Source organism: Tinamus guttatus, unplaced genomic scaffold, assembly GCF_059628265.1.
Source record: "Tinamus guttatus ecotype Peru unplaced genomic scaffold, ASM5962826v1 Tinamus_guttatus_pri_ptg000088l, whole genome shotgun sequence".
NCBI lineage: Eukaryota > Metazoa > Chordata > Aves > Tinamiformes > Tinamidae > Tinamus > Tinamus guttatus.
This window is the reverse complement of record NW_028288622.1, coordinates 844,459-859,090: the sequence shown is the minus strand read 5'-3', so window position 1 is coordinate 859,090 and position 14,632 is coordinate 844,459. Positions and strand designations below refer to the sequence as shown.

Genomic DNA, 14,632 nt, shown 5'->3' with positions numbered 1-14,632 from the left:
CTGGTCTCATAGTTAAAAGTATCAATAAAGAAGCATGAAAAGGTGGAAGAGAGAGCACTCCAATCTTCTTTGAGAGGACTTCTTCCAGAGTAAGACAACATTTACACCCTAGAAAAAAGCAGGACTTAAATTACATCCTTATGTAATCCTTATAATCCACCCTTACTCTTGCTTTTCCTGTCAGCAAACTGTAGTGGCTCCTTCTTGTCACGCTGGCTTTTTTGACACTAATCTCAGCACCAAAATCTCCCGTGTCTTTGACAGAGAGCTTAGTTATCTTAAGAAAGAAGGAAACACTGCAATATTTACTGTGCTTACACACAGCAGTTATTACAAGCCCTTTGGAGATCAGATTAATTCAGTCTTGGAAGAATTACTGCCATTTATTTGACTAAACTCACATTTGAATGGAAGTGTTTGTGGAATTCCTACTCATGTTGGTGAACAGGCTTAATTTGATTCCAGGTCAACTACAGAGGTTTGCACTGCAGTGATCTATTTAAGGCAGAACACCAATTAAGCACGGAGTGTATCTCATTATAGCTGTTCTGCACCGCACACCAGGAAAGCTGGTTATCTAGACACAGGCAACTAAAACAGGAACAAGTTCTACTCTGATATCTATGTGGTATTTTCCATTTCTGAAGATATTGGTGATTTGATATCAAGCTGCATTCACTGTTGCCCAACAAAGCAAAATTAAATAACACAACCCTAGTATTCTGTGTGTAAAGTATCCATAAGTTCAGTTTTACTCACATGTTCCTCCATCCCAGTGCTGTCACTGACTTATGGCTCATTTGCCCCTCACATCAGAGCTGTGAGCTACTTTTTAATGGTGTTTTCCTTTGAGAGCAGGCAAGAGGAGCTTCAGGCCCACTGGATGTTGACCAGCAGCTTCTGTGCTCAGGGAACTCATGAGGAGAGACAAATCAACTGCAGGATTCATCCTCAGCAGTGAAGGAGCTATAGATTGTTGTAGCTCAGCTGCAAAAAGGCAGACAGAAGAAGCCGCATAAAATCTGTGACACTCGGGGGATAAAAGAACCATGGAGCTGCACAAACACTAGAGGCAAAGAACGTGCAAGTGCTTCTAACAGCTTCATCCTGGCAACCCCAATCTTGTAATCAAAGGTGGTAAAACTTCCTCTCAGCCTTTCACACTGCTCCAACCTGTGCCTAGGCTGGGAGAGAGTGGGACTTGCTGCCCAATTCCTCCTCCTTTCATACTCCCATGCACCAGCATCTCCTGCTGTCACCATACCTACCCTTGGCATGGCACCCCAAATGTAGCAGCTCAGCACACATAGAGGGCAAAAGGAGAGGAAAGTGGGTTTTTTTTCCAGAAATAGAGGGAAGAAGTTCCAAAATTAGGCATGCAGGCAGCTGCTTAAATTGCATTATCCTGTTTGCGCAAGGCTATTCCCTAGCAACTGTAAATACCCATTCCTTTTCAGCAACCCTGCACAAACTCCTTATAACTCAACAGAAATATTCTAGCAGAATTTCTGCTATAGCCTTAGCAAAATTCCTCCCAAACAGCTTGGATGCTGATCATTTTTAGTTTTACTGACATGGGCAATAACTCATCACATAGAAACATGCAGTGCTTGAATCATAAAGGTCAATGTCTTGTGCTGAAATGAATCATGCAGTATCGCTGCCGGTTTTATTTACTGCTCAATAAGATTATTCTAATTACTCAGACCTAGCTAAAAGGTAGCACACCTACTTCAGATGGTATTTTTAGGAAGCTTTTTCTGCTCCTTAGGCCTTTCTCTCTTTTTTTCTCTATATTTCTTATTTTAGACATGTTGACATATCCCTACACAATTTCTGGTAAAAGACCATTTTGTAAATTCACTGCACAAAAACATTTTGACTTAAACAAGAACCATCTAGAATTCAGTAAAGTCAGTTCATATCAGTCTTTGTTATTTGACTTACAAACAAAAAATGTTTAGAAGTTGGACATTAAATTCATGAAGTCTTTTGCTTAGGTGGTGAATATATATACGTATAACGATGTAGTAGACTATTGCTACTTTTTTGGAGAATGCTTATTGTTATTTTTTTTTTTATTTTATGAGTCCTAGTATTTTCACAGGGGCAATATGTACAGAAAAAAACCCCAACACCGTTCTACTTAACACCTTGTTTTAAAACAGTAATTAAAGATTTCTGCAAATCTGACATGACTACTTCCCCAAAAAAGGATCAAACCAGTTTATAATGGCAAAGTAGCGGCTCCTGGAAAACTGGACTTAAGAAATTCTTCACCATTCCAACCACAATGAACTTGTGCTCTGAATTTTTATTTTTCACATAAAAATAAATCAGAATATCTTTCAAGGAGGGCACTAATGAATGACTTGAGAACTAAAAATCTCAAAAGATTACAGAAAGACTATTGAAGTCTGGCAGTTATTTATGCATATGCCCAAATAAGAGAAAATATAACAGCCATCAGGCATACAAAGAAAAAAAAACCAACAGAAGGCAATAAGAGGCAAAACAATTTTCTTCTCTATATACATATTTTTACATGAGTAACAAGAAATGTCAAAAATACACAACCTTGAGTACAAAAGAACCATTTTAGCAATAGGTTTGTACAAATTAAAGTTGTGAAAGCAGCATGCTTTGACAGAACAAGTTAAACTGCAACATAATTGAAAGATACATTCATTTCAACACTCCATATCAAAGACTTCCGATAATCTAATGCAAGGGAATACAGTTTAGTAAAACACATATTTTCTGGAGAGGAAGATTATAATTCCCCAGTAGAATCAAGAAGAATCAAGTTAATCTCCACTTTTAAAACCCTGCCTTGTCAAGACCATTAAAATGCCCTTATTGCCTCAATCCTGCACGCACGTGTCTGGTGACACCAGAGACGTGGGCAAGGTTATGCTCCCCTTGGCAGGATGGCAAAGAGCAAGACTACGCCGTGTCATGGTCTTTAACTTGATCCTAGGACTTCAGTGGTAATTGTCAAGGCACTGCTCTAAAGACAGTATATTAGACATGATAGGCCAAATAGTTCTGTAAACACATAACTAACCTGGGTTACTTCTAGGACACTTTTTGTTTTTGCTTTCTTCTGAACATTCTTCTATTCACTGTATGCTCTGATCATCCGTAAAACTTGGTAAGTGTAAATACTGCACCACCATTTAAGTTGCTTTTGGATTTGGGCAATACAGGGTCTCTTTTCTGAGCCTCAACAGATCCAGCTCTGACCAGAAACCCTGCTACAGTGGGAGTAAACACTAAGTTATCTTAGACAAATCAACATTGACACTTGCAATTTCTACTTCACAGCAACACAAATTGGATATTATAAAATCTGTTCCCCAAACATTTCCCCTCCCTATTCGAGAAAGTAATTTCACTGACCTTACTGCATTACTCATCTTCTTTCCTTCTTGATTCGCTACGTTTGATGACATTGAATCAATGTCATAGTATGTCTACAGCAATGCAGCGAGGTCTAATAGTATATAGCTCTGGAAGACAGCAAGAACGCCTGCTCCTGCCAGCACAGACAGTGTTGACTCCCATTGTATTACATTAGTTTAAAGCATAGTTTTGCTGCTTTCAATAATAAAGATAAATAAAAGGGAATTACAGTTCTGAAGCAGAAAATCCATATCACCCGGGTCATAAACTTCTGCTATCCATGTAAATATAATTGAAAAATAAAAGCTCTATTGCAAAGACACACTTAAACACTCTTGTTTTACAGCATAACTCCATTATCGCTTGCCATTCTGATCAAAAAAACATATTGTCACCAGTGGAATTGACAAGGAATGGAAAGCACAGACATCAATAAACCCATAGTCTCGTGGGTACCTTTACAGTGAATCCACAACATTGACTAACAGTGTATGAGCAAGCATTTTTTTTTTCTTTAAATGAAGTAATTAAAGAATTTTCCTTTTATACTCCTGGAATTTAACTATAACCAATATTTTTACCAAAAGCTCTCAATGCAAGAAACACAGACTAATGTTAAATTAGTTCTCTGCTGAAGCTCTAAATAAAATCTGGGCTGTAACTTCTTAGATGACCCCAGAAGGCAAGCGACCCCTGGACATCCATACATCACAGAGCATCTCCTTCATATACTCAGTTGATCCCCTACATGGCTTGTTGTAGACATTTGCTCCTCAGGAACAAGAAGAGAACAGAGACCCTTGTGCTTTGGAGTGCTGGAAAGAGCTGGAGAGCTGGAGCCAAGCGAAGCCTAAACCCTTGCCCTGGCCAAATTGGACATACAGTTTTCTTCGTCCTCTCAATTACATACATCCCCAAAAGCCCACTGCAAATATGCACAAGTTCTGCAGGTATCCTCCCCTACTCCCAGAGCAACCAAACACCAAAGCCCAAACTCAAAGTTTTAATTTGATTCACCTTTCATTATATACTTATTTAGGAATCTTTCATTATACAATTATTTAGGAAACTGGATGGCTAGCATCAAGAAAAACCTTTGACTTTCTGCTTTCAAGGCAAGTATCAAGACAACTTGACATTAGTCAGAGAGGTGGTTCAGGGAGAAAAGCTGATCTTTAATACATGAGACCACTAGAGCAAACCCCTGAGGCAGCAGGCACTGCCATGGGAAAGCAGAAAAAAATAAATCTGCATAAAGTAATTATCAGAGGGGGGAAAATGGGAAATTTAGCTTAATTCTATGGGTAGCAAACTGCTGGCCAGCTGTTCTTCCTCCTTGCCAGCTTATAGCTGTAGTTTGACACAAAATGGAAAACAAGTTTTGGGTTTTTTTTTCTTTTCCAGTGATTGCATGCAGACTAAGTCCAACTATGGTTCGTGTTCTGTTTCTTTGCTGGTTTGCCCTCATATCCCTAATCCTGTTCTGACAAATATCTGAGAGCAGAGTTTGAGCAATGTAGAGCATACCTCACCTAATGTGAGCTCCAAGGAGAAACCATTACACCAATGCAATGTAAATTTTAGGCATCAAGTCCTAATTTCGAATAACCTTTCAGGAATATCATTAGATTTGGAGAGTTTTTTATAACCAAAAATATCATACACATCAACCCTTTCCTCCTATGCCAATTTTCACATGAAGTCTCTTTGTCTAGAATTCGTATTAGCCTAAACCTCAGGACAAGCAATACTCATTCCCTTTCATCTCCCCATTTTCTCCTTCCAACCCCTCAAATAATTGAGCAGTTAAAGTTACAAATGATGAGAAAAAGCGAGTCTGTGGCTGTAAGTGTAAATATACCAAGAAAAAATGCCCTCCTAGAGCTTAAATGTGTTTTTCATTAAAACTCGCCAATATAATGAATAATGATAATACCCCTTCGATACAGAAGAAAACATTCCAACAAATTCTGTAGCAAATTTTGTAAAGTGCACAAAAAATGAAATATTAAAAAACATTTTCTAGTGTCACTATCACCACTTCTGAAGTATTGTTAAAATTAAATAGAAGTCATCTAATGAGACCTTTTGGCTCTAATATATCAGCAATCAGCAGCAACATTTTTCAGAAAAATTACATCAACTAAATATACTGTATCTTAGCAGCATAAAAACCCTACAATCAGATGCAATTGCAGGCCTAGTAAGCATAAACCTGACATAGTGTTACAATTGTAATTTTTGTTTAAAAGAATGGATTTCCACGGAATCCTAGAGGTAACATTTGTTGTTTCGTTTACATTGTACTCTGGTAATAAAGCCAACTCTAATCAATCATTTCTCCTCTGTCCCTCCCTTCCCCAAATTGCACAGAGCGCTGGAACATTTAATCAAGTTGCATGGCCATTCTCAAGGAGCCATATTAAAGAAAACAATCACAAAAACCAACCAAAGCTTAAAACAAATAATCCAAGGAAATAATCATCATGTCAAACAGCTGCAGCTTTACACTACTGACCGATGCTCCCCACATACATAGATGGCACTGGGTCGGATGCGTCGCCTCGTGTGGCCAGGTAGCTGTGGCAAAAACTTGAAGTATTTGGGCATTAAGTCTAAGCATGCGTCATGAAACTTCTTAATCCTCCAGTAGTAAATCAATGGGTTCAGTGCAGACTTGAGGTAGCAGAGCCAAAGGAGCCAAGTGCTTATCTCGAAAAAGTTGTGCTTGTAGTAGAAGTGGCTGTTGAATGTGGCAATAAGGCTGTAAGTGGTGAAGGGCGCCCAACAGACTATGAAGACCAGGAACAAAATCAAGATGGTTGTGAAGGCACGAGTTTTAAAGCTCATATCAATATTCACCTGAAAAGGTCTCTGCAAGCTCATGAGCCCGAGTTTGCTGGCCTGGCTGAGGCAGATGCTATCAGGGTGGCTATGGATACGAACTGCGTTGTGGCGGACGGTGTTGAGAATGCCCATAAAAGAATACAGCATTATTAGGAATGGAATAAAAAAGGAAATCAGCAATATTAGTATTACATAGGCTCGGTAGCCTGGGCTCGTAGAGTAGCCAAACACACACTGAGGTGCTCTCGAGGGTATCTGCAGATTAGGGTTCCCTACGGATAGCGGGAAAGCAATGACAAAGGATGCTGCCCAGGAAATCACAATGAGAAACTTTGCTCGGTAAGGGTTCAGTTTATCTTGCCTCTGAACTATGATAAGAAAGCGGTCAATGCTAATAATAAGAAGAATTGCTACCCCTTCTATGACAAAAAGCCAGAAAAACATGGCAGAAACTCTGCAGAATATATCCCCAAATATCCACTGGGTGGTAATGATGGTTACCAGAGCAAAAGGCATGTTCAGCACTGCCAGCAGCATGTCTGCAAAAGCCAGGCTCGCTAAGAGAATGTTAATTGCAGATCGCATAGCAGCCTTCTGGTAGACCATGAGGCAGACAACAAAGTTGCCCAGGAAAGAAACCAGTAGGATAAATATCATAGCAGCAGAAAGAATGATCTGGAGTGGCAAACTCAAGCTCCTGAAAACTTCTTGCGATGGCAGGATTGCTGTCGTGTTTATCAGAAAAGTACTTCTCTCAGTGGTGAGCACAGCACCCGAACTGTATCTCAATGGTTGTGTGGTGCCACTACGAAGCAAAAACTGGGGAGCGGTAAAATTCGTATAGGCGTTTTCATAGACAATAAAAGTAGCATTCGAGGTCCCAGAATGGGCCAGTGTCAACATTGCTGAGAAAACCATTGCTTCAGAAGGAATGAATGTAGAACCAAAGGTCTTCAAGTCATATCAGCTTGTTTGGGCAATATCTTACTTGTGGTCATTTACCAAACCAAAATTCAATGTTTGAAAGCATCAAAGTTCCTAAATTCATTTCAGTATTTCCATCTGAAAAAAAAAGAAGAAAAATAAAAAGTAAGATTCTCAGAAATTTATGGGAACTAGATCATCTTTCTGCTTTCCTCAATGTCAAAAAGGATTCTACTAAACCTTTATTAATATTTTAGGTCAGTGTACTTTTCCTAAGCACTGGTCACAAGAATCTCGCAATATTTGGTCTTTTTCTTAAAGCTGCTACTCCTGTAATCTGCTGATGCTGTACAGTACTCTTACCAAGAGTGGAAAACTTTGCATCAGTAAAGTTCATGTTTTCAAACACTGAAGTGATTAGTTCAAATCAGTATCTTTCTTTAAATTTCATAATTCTTAAACTAACCTCATGATTTGCTTTGAAATCGTCTACAGCTAGAAACACCAGTAACGTTTCCAAACAACTAGCAGGCCCATGGCCTGCCTGTCTGTCTGGTAGGCACTAACACCCAGTATCTGAGCTACACCACATATTATGTAGTTCCCTTGTTCCATCTCAGAGGACAGCACCAGATGCCTCAGGGTAAACATGCAAAACGTACGACCTTTTATTAATTATTAAATAGCTTGCCCACTGGATTAAAGTATTTTCATTCTGTTTCATTCAGTGACTGACTCATACCAAGTTGTAGAAAATTAACTTCTTTTTTAGTCTCCACAACCCTTATCCCCCACAGCAAAAATTCCTGTGGCCATTGGTCTAGATGTAGCTGCATTAGTCCATCTTGATATCCCATATAATTTAACTGGGCATGTCTTCTTTTTCCTGGTAAATCTAACTCTTAGACATTTTGCTGAACTCTTTCTCTCAATATTATAGTGATGGAATACAGCATTTCCTTTTATTGGTTTATGTATACTGTATTTCATCACATACATGCTGTTCTAATATATAAATGACATGTAATAAAGCTAAGAATCTGACTTCCAGTAGGTGCTTTTCCAAAATATTCCCCCTGTTTATCCTGGACTAATTTAAACATTCCCAGAAAGCTCTGGCATCCAATCAAGCTTGAAACCAAAAATATTCTATGCATTTCTTAAGAAATATCAGCCAGAAAGTGAGATTCATTTCACTCAATCTGGATGTCTGCAGTAGTCATTTAGGGCTCTGTTTTTCATCAGAGGAGACATACAGATACCTTCAGAGGACAACTCCTACCTGTCTCCACATACAGCAACAAGCTTGTGCTACTAACCTGGCGTGCCTATAAGACAAATCCAACCCACGACAGTGTCTACACAGGTTCTGTTTGGCATCAACATTAGAGATAAGTGAAGTGAGAAAGAAATGTGTGTAAGAAACTAAATAAGCACCGCATGCTTAGCAGAGGAATAAAACTTTCCTCCTCCCAAGAGAGCATTTTACTGACAAACACACAAACTGCAAAGCAGCACAGCCGAAGCTCTGTCCCCAGGTTGGGCTTCTAGCGATACAAAACTTAAGCTGGATCAAGCGGCTTCCCACATTCCTGTGTTACAATCACAGCAAAGTCATCAAGGAATATTAGTGTTATGGCCTGCTCCTCTTAATCCATTCAAAGCTGCCCTCTTCCTATCTTCAAACTTAATATCACTAGATCTTTGCCTCTCTCATCTTCAAAAACACAATGGAAAGATATGATTAGAAACAAGTTTTATCTCATCGAGTCATACAAATTCCACTCTTTGGACCTCTTCCTCTCAGATCAGGATTGATGTCACTGTTTCTCTACTTCAGTTTGCATTTGAAGATTGCTGAAGTGCACACTAAGCTATGTGCAGACATCTTGTAAAAATGCCGGTGATCTTCAAACCTAGATTTTCCATTTCCCTCCTTACTCTCATTTTTATTTAGTCATAACTCTTACAGAGAATGCCTCAATGTTAATCACAGGCTAAAGCACAAACAGCAGCCACACAGCATATATGGGTTGTTTTTCCTTATGTTGTTGTTGCCTTCATAAATCTTTTTTTTTTTTTTTTTTTTTTAAACTAGAATATTTAAAATCTCACCCAAAGTTTCACAGAGGCTTTTGACTCCACAAGGCAGGAACACTGAAGAGTAACTGAAGCGTTCTGTAGGCACTATAGGCAAGAGAGCATAAATTCAACAAATAATTTGGGATTTAGAAACATGGAGTACACAAAGTGAGGTCCCTGGGGCACTAACTTTCAGAATTCTATAAGCAATGAGCCAGTAAAGGTAAGTCTTGAATTTCTACAAAGAAAATCTATACCGGGGTTCATGCTGTTTAACAAATGAGCAAGAAAGAGAAAAAGGTAAACCCATGATATTTTCTGATGCTGGACATTTTTTTCAGAGCAGTTATAAAAAAGGTCAATTATAAAGAGATACAGAGGGATCTCATGACAGTGACAATGTAATACACTCCTGGATAAAGTCAGGGATGGTAGAGATATAGCTATTCATGTATAGAAAAATAAGATTATAAGCACTGTAGCAGACACTAAATCAACTATTACCATTCAGCGAAAACAAACACCACAGATCATGTAATGATGATAGTCTACTGTATGAAAACATCAGCTAAATGTCTGGAATTATTAGCAAAGCAATAGAGAAGCAGGAGCTATATGCACATGCTCTGCACATCTACACACACTACCTGCTAAAATATACATCCATGGCAGCTGGCATCTTCAGTGACACGTGTAGTTCCACTCCAGCCATCTCCATTCAAATGGAACTGAAAAAGAGGTATCAGAGAGGTCTACAGAATTATTAGTGGCACAGGAAAAGTGAACTCCTGACTCTCATAGTACAAGAAGGAGCAGTGCCAAAGGAAGTGATTATTTAGCAATTAATTGTGAAAAATATTTGCTGCAGGATGTTGTGGACGCCAAGAAACTCAGTGGGGTTTAGAAGGCAATTTAGGACATATTTCACATGATTCCTCTCTCAGAGAAAGATGAATCACTTACAGGAAGCATGTATCTCCCTCTGGCTGCAAAGGCTGTGTGGCCATCTGATCTGATGCACGTATTTGGAGCACATACATCCAGTTACTTAAACGTATACAATAGAATTTGTTTCACCTAAGTTTCCAGCTCTTTAAACATGTTTATACCACGTAACTTTACACTCTGGAATACGATATTAGCCTTAGTTGATAATAGGTATCATAAAAGCCCTAAGAATAAATAAGAGATGTTCACGTTCAAAGCTGAAGAATGAAGGTTTTACAGAATCACAGAATCATTACGGTTGGAGAAGACCTTCAAGATCATTGAGTCCAACCACAAACCCTTCAACACCCTGCCTGCTAAGCCATGTCCCTTTGTGCCTCATCTACACGGTTCTTCCAGGGACAGCGACTCCACCACTTCCCTGGACAGCCTGTTCCAATGCTTGACTACTCTTTCCATGTAGAAATTCTTCCTAATGTCTAACCTGAACCTCCTCTGCAACTTGAGGTCAGTTCCTCTTGTCCTACCTGCAGTTATTCTGGAGAAGGGATCAGCACTCTCCCTCACTATAGCCTCCTTCCAGACAGTTTTAGAATATATTGTTTCATCATCAATTGTGCCCTAAAACAAAACAGGAAAAGGGAAGCAGCAACATAAATTTTCTGCACCCTTAATTTAGGCAGCCTTAACTTTTGTATTATCCTGAATTTCTCAAGCCAGGGGAACCCACTCAGTGGCCATGGACTCAGAGGTGACCAAAGACCATTTTTAATGAATTCACAAAATCCAGCTAGGAAATATAATCTCATATGTGCTCTCTCATGATCCCAACTCTCTAAGAAAATATATCCACCTTCTTTTTTGTGATTTCTTTCCTCAGCAGGAAGCTCATGTGCTGTTCAGTTTTGAGAGAGAAGTGGTAATGTCCTCACATCAGCCAGCTGGACCAAGCCAAGTGCTTGGTGTTGAAAGTGGGCTTTGAACTGGACCTAGCTGAGTGCTTCAGCCATTTGGCTGTTACATAAGTCACCAGAGAGCTATTCTTTCCCGCCCAAGAGGAATGAAGGAGTAAATTGTAATTTTGCTCCTGGCAAGCATTTTTCTCGGTACTCCGTTCATCACTGAGGTGTGTAACCTTGCCGTGCTCAGTGACCCTACATGCTTAACTGTGTTTGAGTTACACCTACCCTACTTCCAGATCAGCTAGTTATCTTTTTTCTTGATTTCAGAAAAGAAGTGATTAGGATTTCAGCCAACAAACACAAGAGGAACCCTCCTGTAAATCATACATATATATATACATATACACACACACACACACATATATATATTTTCTTACTTAGAGGACTTCTACAACCAGCATCCACACGGTTATTAAACATGCACCTTGCAATTATTTCTTCTCCCACCAACTATTCTCCCTATCACTTGTTGAGAAAGAAAATACATAGTCTCAAATCCAGACTCACTGCTGAATTGCAAAGCTTACCATGGTTTTATAGTTTAAACAGGAAGTTTACTGATGATCAAAGCACTCATGCAAGAGGCAGATACCTTTTTGTCACAGTATTTTCACTTTTGGAACATATACTTCTTCCTTTTCTGATGCAAAAAAGCCCCACAGAGTCACCTTTTTCTCCATTTCAATGCAGGAAATTACTCGGCTTGCACATTTTCTCTCAAGCAAGGTTCTCACTCACATGCAACTTTCTTTTTATGAACATAATAGATAATCATTTCAATGAAGTAGATATTTAAAGCTAAATATCACACAAATTTCATTCATCAAATACAATTATTGCTAGAACTACGGTGCCCATTTTTAACAGCTTTCTAAGCTAAAAGGTAAGTACATTTCCATTCAGAGAGCATGCTCAACCACAAATAAAAGATTACATCTTATATTCAAAGCCAACACCAGTTAAAACCAATAACTCCGACACGATCAAACAGGGAACTTTCTACTTGTGCAAATAGTGCAATGATAACACTTATGCTTGACACAGACCAGAACAAGCAATGGACAGCGGCCAAAATGCTCCATCAGTTGTGAAATTTATCTGCTAAAAGTGAACTTATTTTCTACACTGGCCAGTACCAGGACTCGGCCATCCTGGAGCAGTCTTTCTTCAGAAACTGGAGGCTGTCAGTGTCGCATGGACCCCTTTCTGCTAAGGCCAAGGCAGTTTCAGTTTGAATACCTGCAACACATCTTAAATTGAAACTAATCAGCTACGCCGCATGAGTAGATGACCCACAAAACTATCTGTGAGAGGCATTAATTTGAATTGGGAAGTTTTCCTCATTTCCACTGTATAAACATTGCTGTGGCAATGATCACAGGGAAGCATGGAAGAGGAAACAGCCACCCTTGCATTGGGTCATTATGTACAACTAAATGCCCTCTTGAGGAAATTTTTTTCTGTCCTTACTTCACAGAGCCATTAACTGCTAAGAAATGGCAACTATGGGAGTCATTATTACTACTCTAAATCACAAATACACAAAACGGAATGAATAATTCAATTTTCTTAGTTCTTATGAAAAAATACAGTTGTATTTCTCGATCATGTAAAAGGATACATGAAGCTCTCTCTCCATTTCAAGCACTGTCACACTATTCTCTCATCTCCTAACTCTCACTGCTTCAATGGTCTTAATCAACCATATACCTTTTGCAAAAGCTAGCTAAATAGTGTGGTATCAAGAACAATATCACACATATAAAATGTCTCTGCTTTACTATTAAAGTACAACAAGAAGGAAACTTTGACCTTTGCTTCCTAAAATTAACTGAAACTTTTGATTACACATGCAATCACTACAGGTCAGTTTGACAAAACAAACAAACAAACAACAAAGCAAAACCTAAAGTAAAAAGCACGACACATACCTATCCAGGCAGGCTCCCATGAAAAGAATAAGGACCCGCAAATCATCTTGTGCTGCTTTGCTCAGCAAAGTATTCCCTTCCCAAACACCCTGTTTTGAAAAAAAATAATAAAATATATATATATATTCAGTGACATATGTAACATAGGCAGGGCAAGATTGGAATTACAACATCTTTCCCTTTTCTAAAACTTTAGTTTTTATTAGAAGAGATAAAAAACGTCATGTCTCCTGATAAGACAGAGGTCATATATCCACACCTGGCAGAAATAGGACTAAAGGCAATTTCATTTAGTCCACACATCCTCAGCTATCTCACCCATGAAGCATGAGCTTCTCACCATTTAATACTATTTTTTCAGGTCTAGTGTAGCATCCTGTTCATAATGAACAAGCAAACAGAAGGTATTTACTGCAAGTCTTTTATTGGATCCATTAAAAGATGTGCTTAGTTTTGAAACATCAGGAACCTGATCCTGAGACCTCCCAAGCCTCTCAGAAGAAGTGTTATTTAAAACCTCACAGTGCTACTGAACACCATAAAGATGCTGAATGACTCCAAATCACAAAGATATCGGCATAATGACATCAAAAAAACAAAACCAGAGGCAAAGAAGCAGGTTTGAATAGCTCCCTTAAGAAGAACAAACCATATAGGTTTCAGTCCAGGATGTCAACATTTTTCTTATATGCTCTAGTGTTACTCAGTCAGCAGTGGGATACTACTGTGCCTCAAGTAGTTAAAACGATTTCTGTACAATGGGCCTGGAAGAGCAAAAAGGCTGTTTATATCACCACGATTTACCTCTGGTTAACAGAGGTCTTCAATTTTCAAAGCAGCTCTTCCATGCAGCCTCATAGGGACATCAGAAAACTTCACTAAGTCTTGAAAACTAAGTTAATGTAACACTGAAAGATGCCAATGACCCAACTTGTTTACAAATTTGATTTATATCTAAAAAGCAAAGAGCAATAGTGTGGGACAGTCTTTTTCATGCTCTTAATTTTAAAAGGCTGTTCTTTCAGAAGAAACTTTCAGAACCAGTATCTAGAAGCCAACTCCAGCCTGGAGCAAAAGGTCTCGGGCTACTTCAGAAATACAGTGTATAAATAAATGCTGTGCACGTGGCTGGAGAACAAACCAGCCAATGTTTGACAGCCACGTCCTACAAAAGTAGCAAGAATAATAAATTGTAGTTTAAACTTGTTGAGAAATCCACCTTCTGCAGAACAAATGCATGATCTAGCCATGATGGAAAAGTGGATCTCAAAGATTTTCTGACAAAGTCAGAATTCAAATTAATTTCCATTAGCCCAAATTGGACTTTGCATTTATTCCACAAAACAGAGCAGGAAGCAAAAGTATGGGTCTAAGATTTAGTACTATATAAAAGAGATAAAATGCAGCCACCAGATTATTATAAGATTTCACCCTTAATCTCTTCCCTGTTTAACAAGATAAGCATCATTAACTGTTAATCTCCCCGGTTAGCCTTTCTGAAGGGTCAAAGCAGCAAATGCGTTTGCCAGCAAG

At 38.8% G+C, this 14,632-nt stretch overlaps 1 protein-coding gene across 1 annotated transcript; it reads right to left on the bottom strand.

The window, feature by feature from the left end:
- Positions 1–5,355: 5,355 nt before the first annotated feature.
- On the bottom strand, positions 5,356–9,351 carry GPR63 (G protein-coupled receptor 63). The gene is made up of 2 exons (XM_010216996.2): positions 9,292–9,351; positions 5,356–7,314 (listed from the first exon to the last, which is right to left on the bottom strand). Exon 2 carries the CDS (start codon positions 7,168–7,170, stop codon positions 5,911–5,913), a length of 1,260 nt encoding a protein of 419 aa, XP_010215298.2. The 5' UTR covers positions 7,171–7,314; positions 9,292–9,351; the 3' UTR covers positions 5,356–5,910.
- Positions 9,352–14,632: the final 5,281 nt, after the last annotated feature.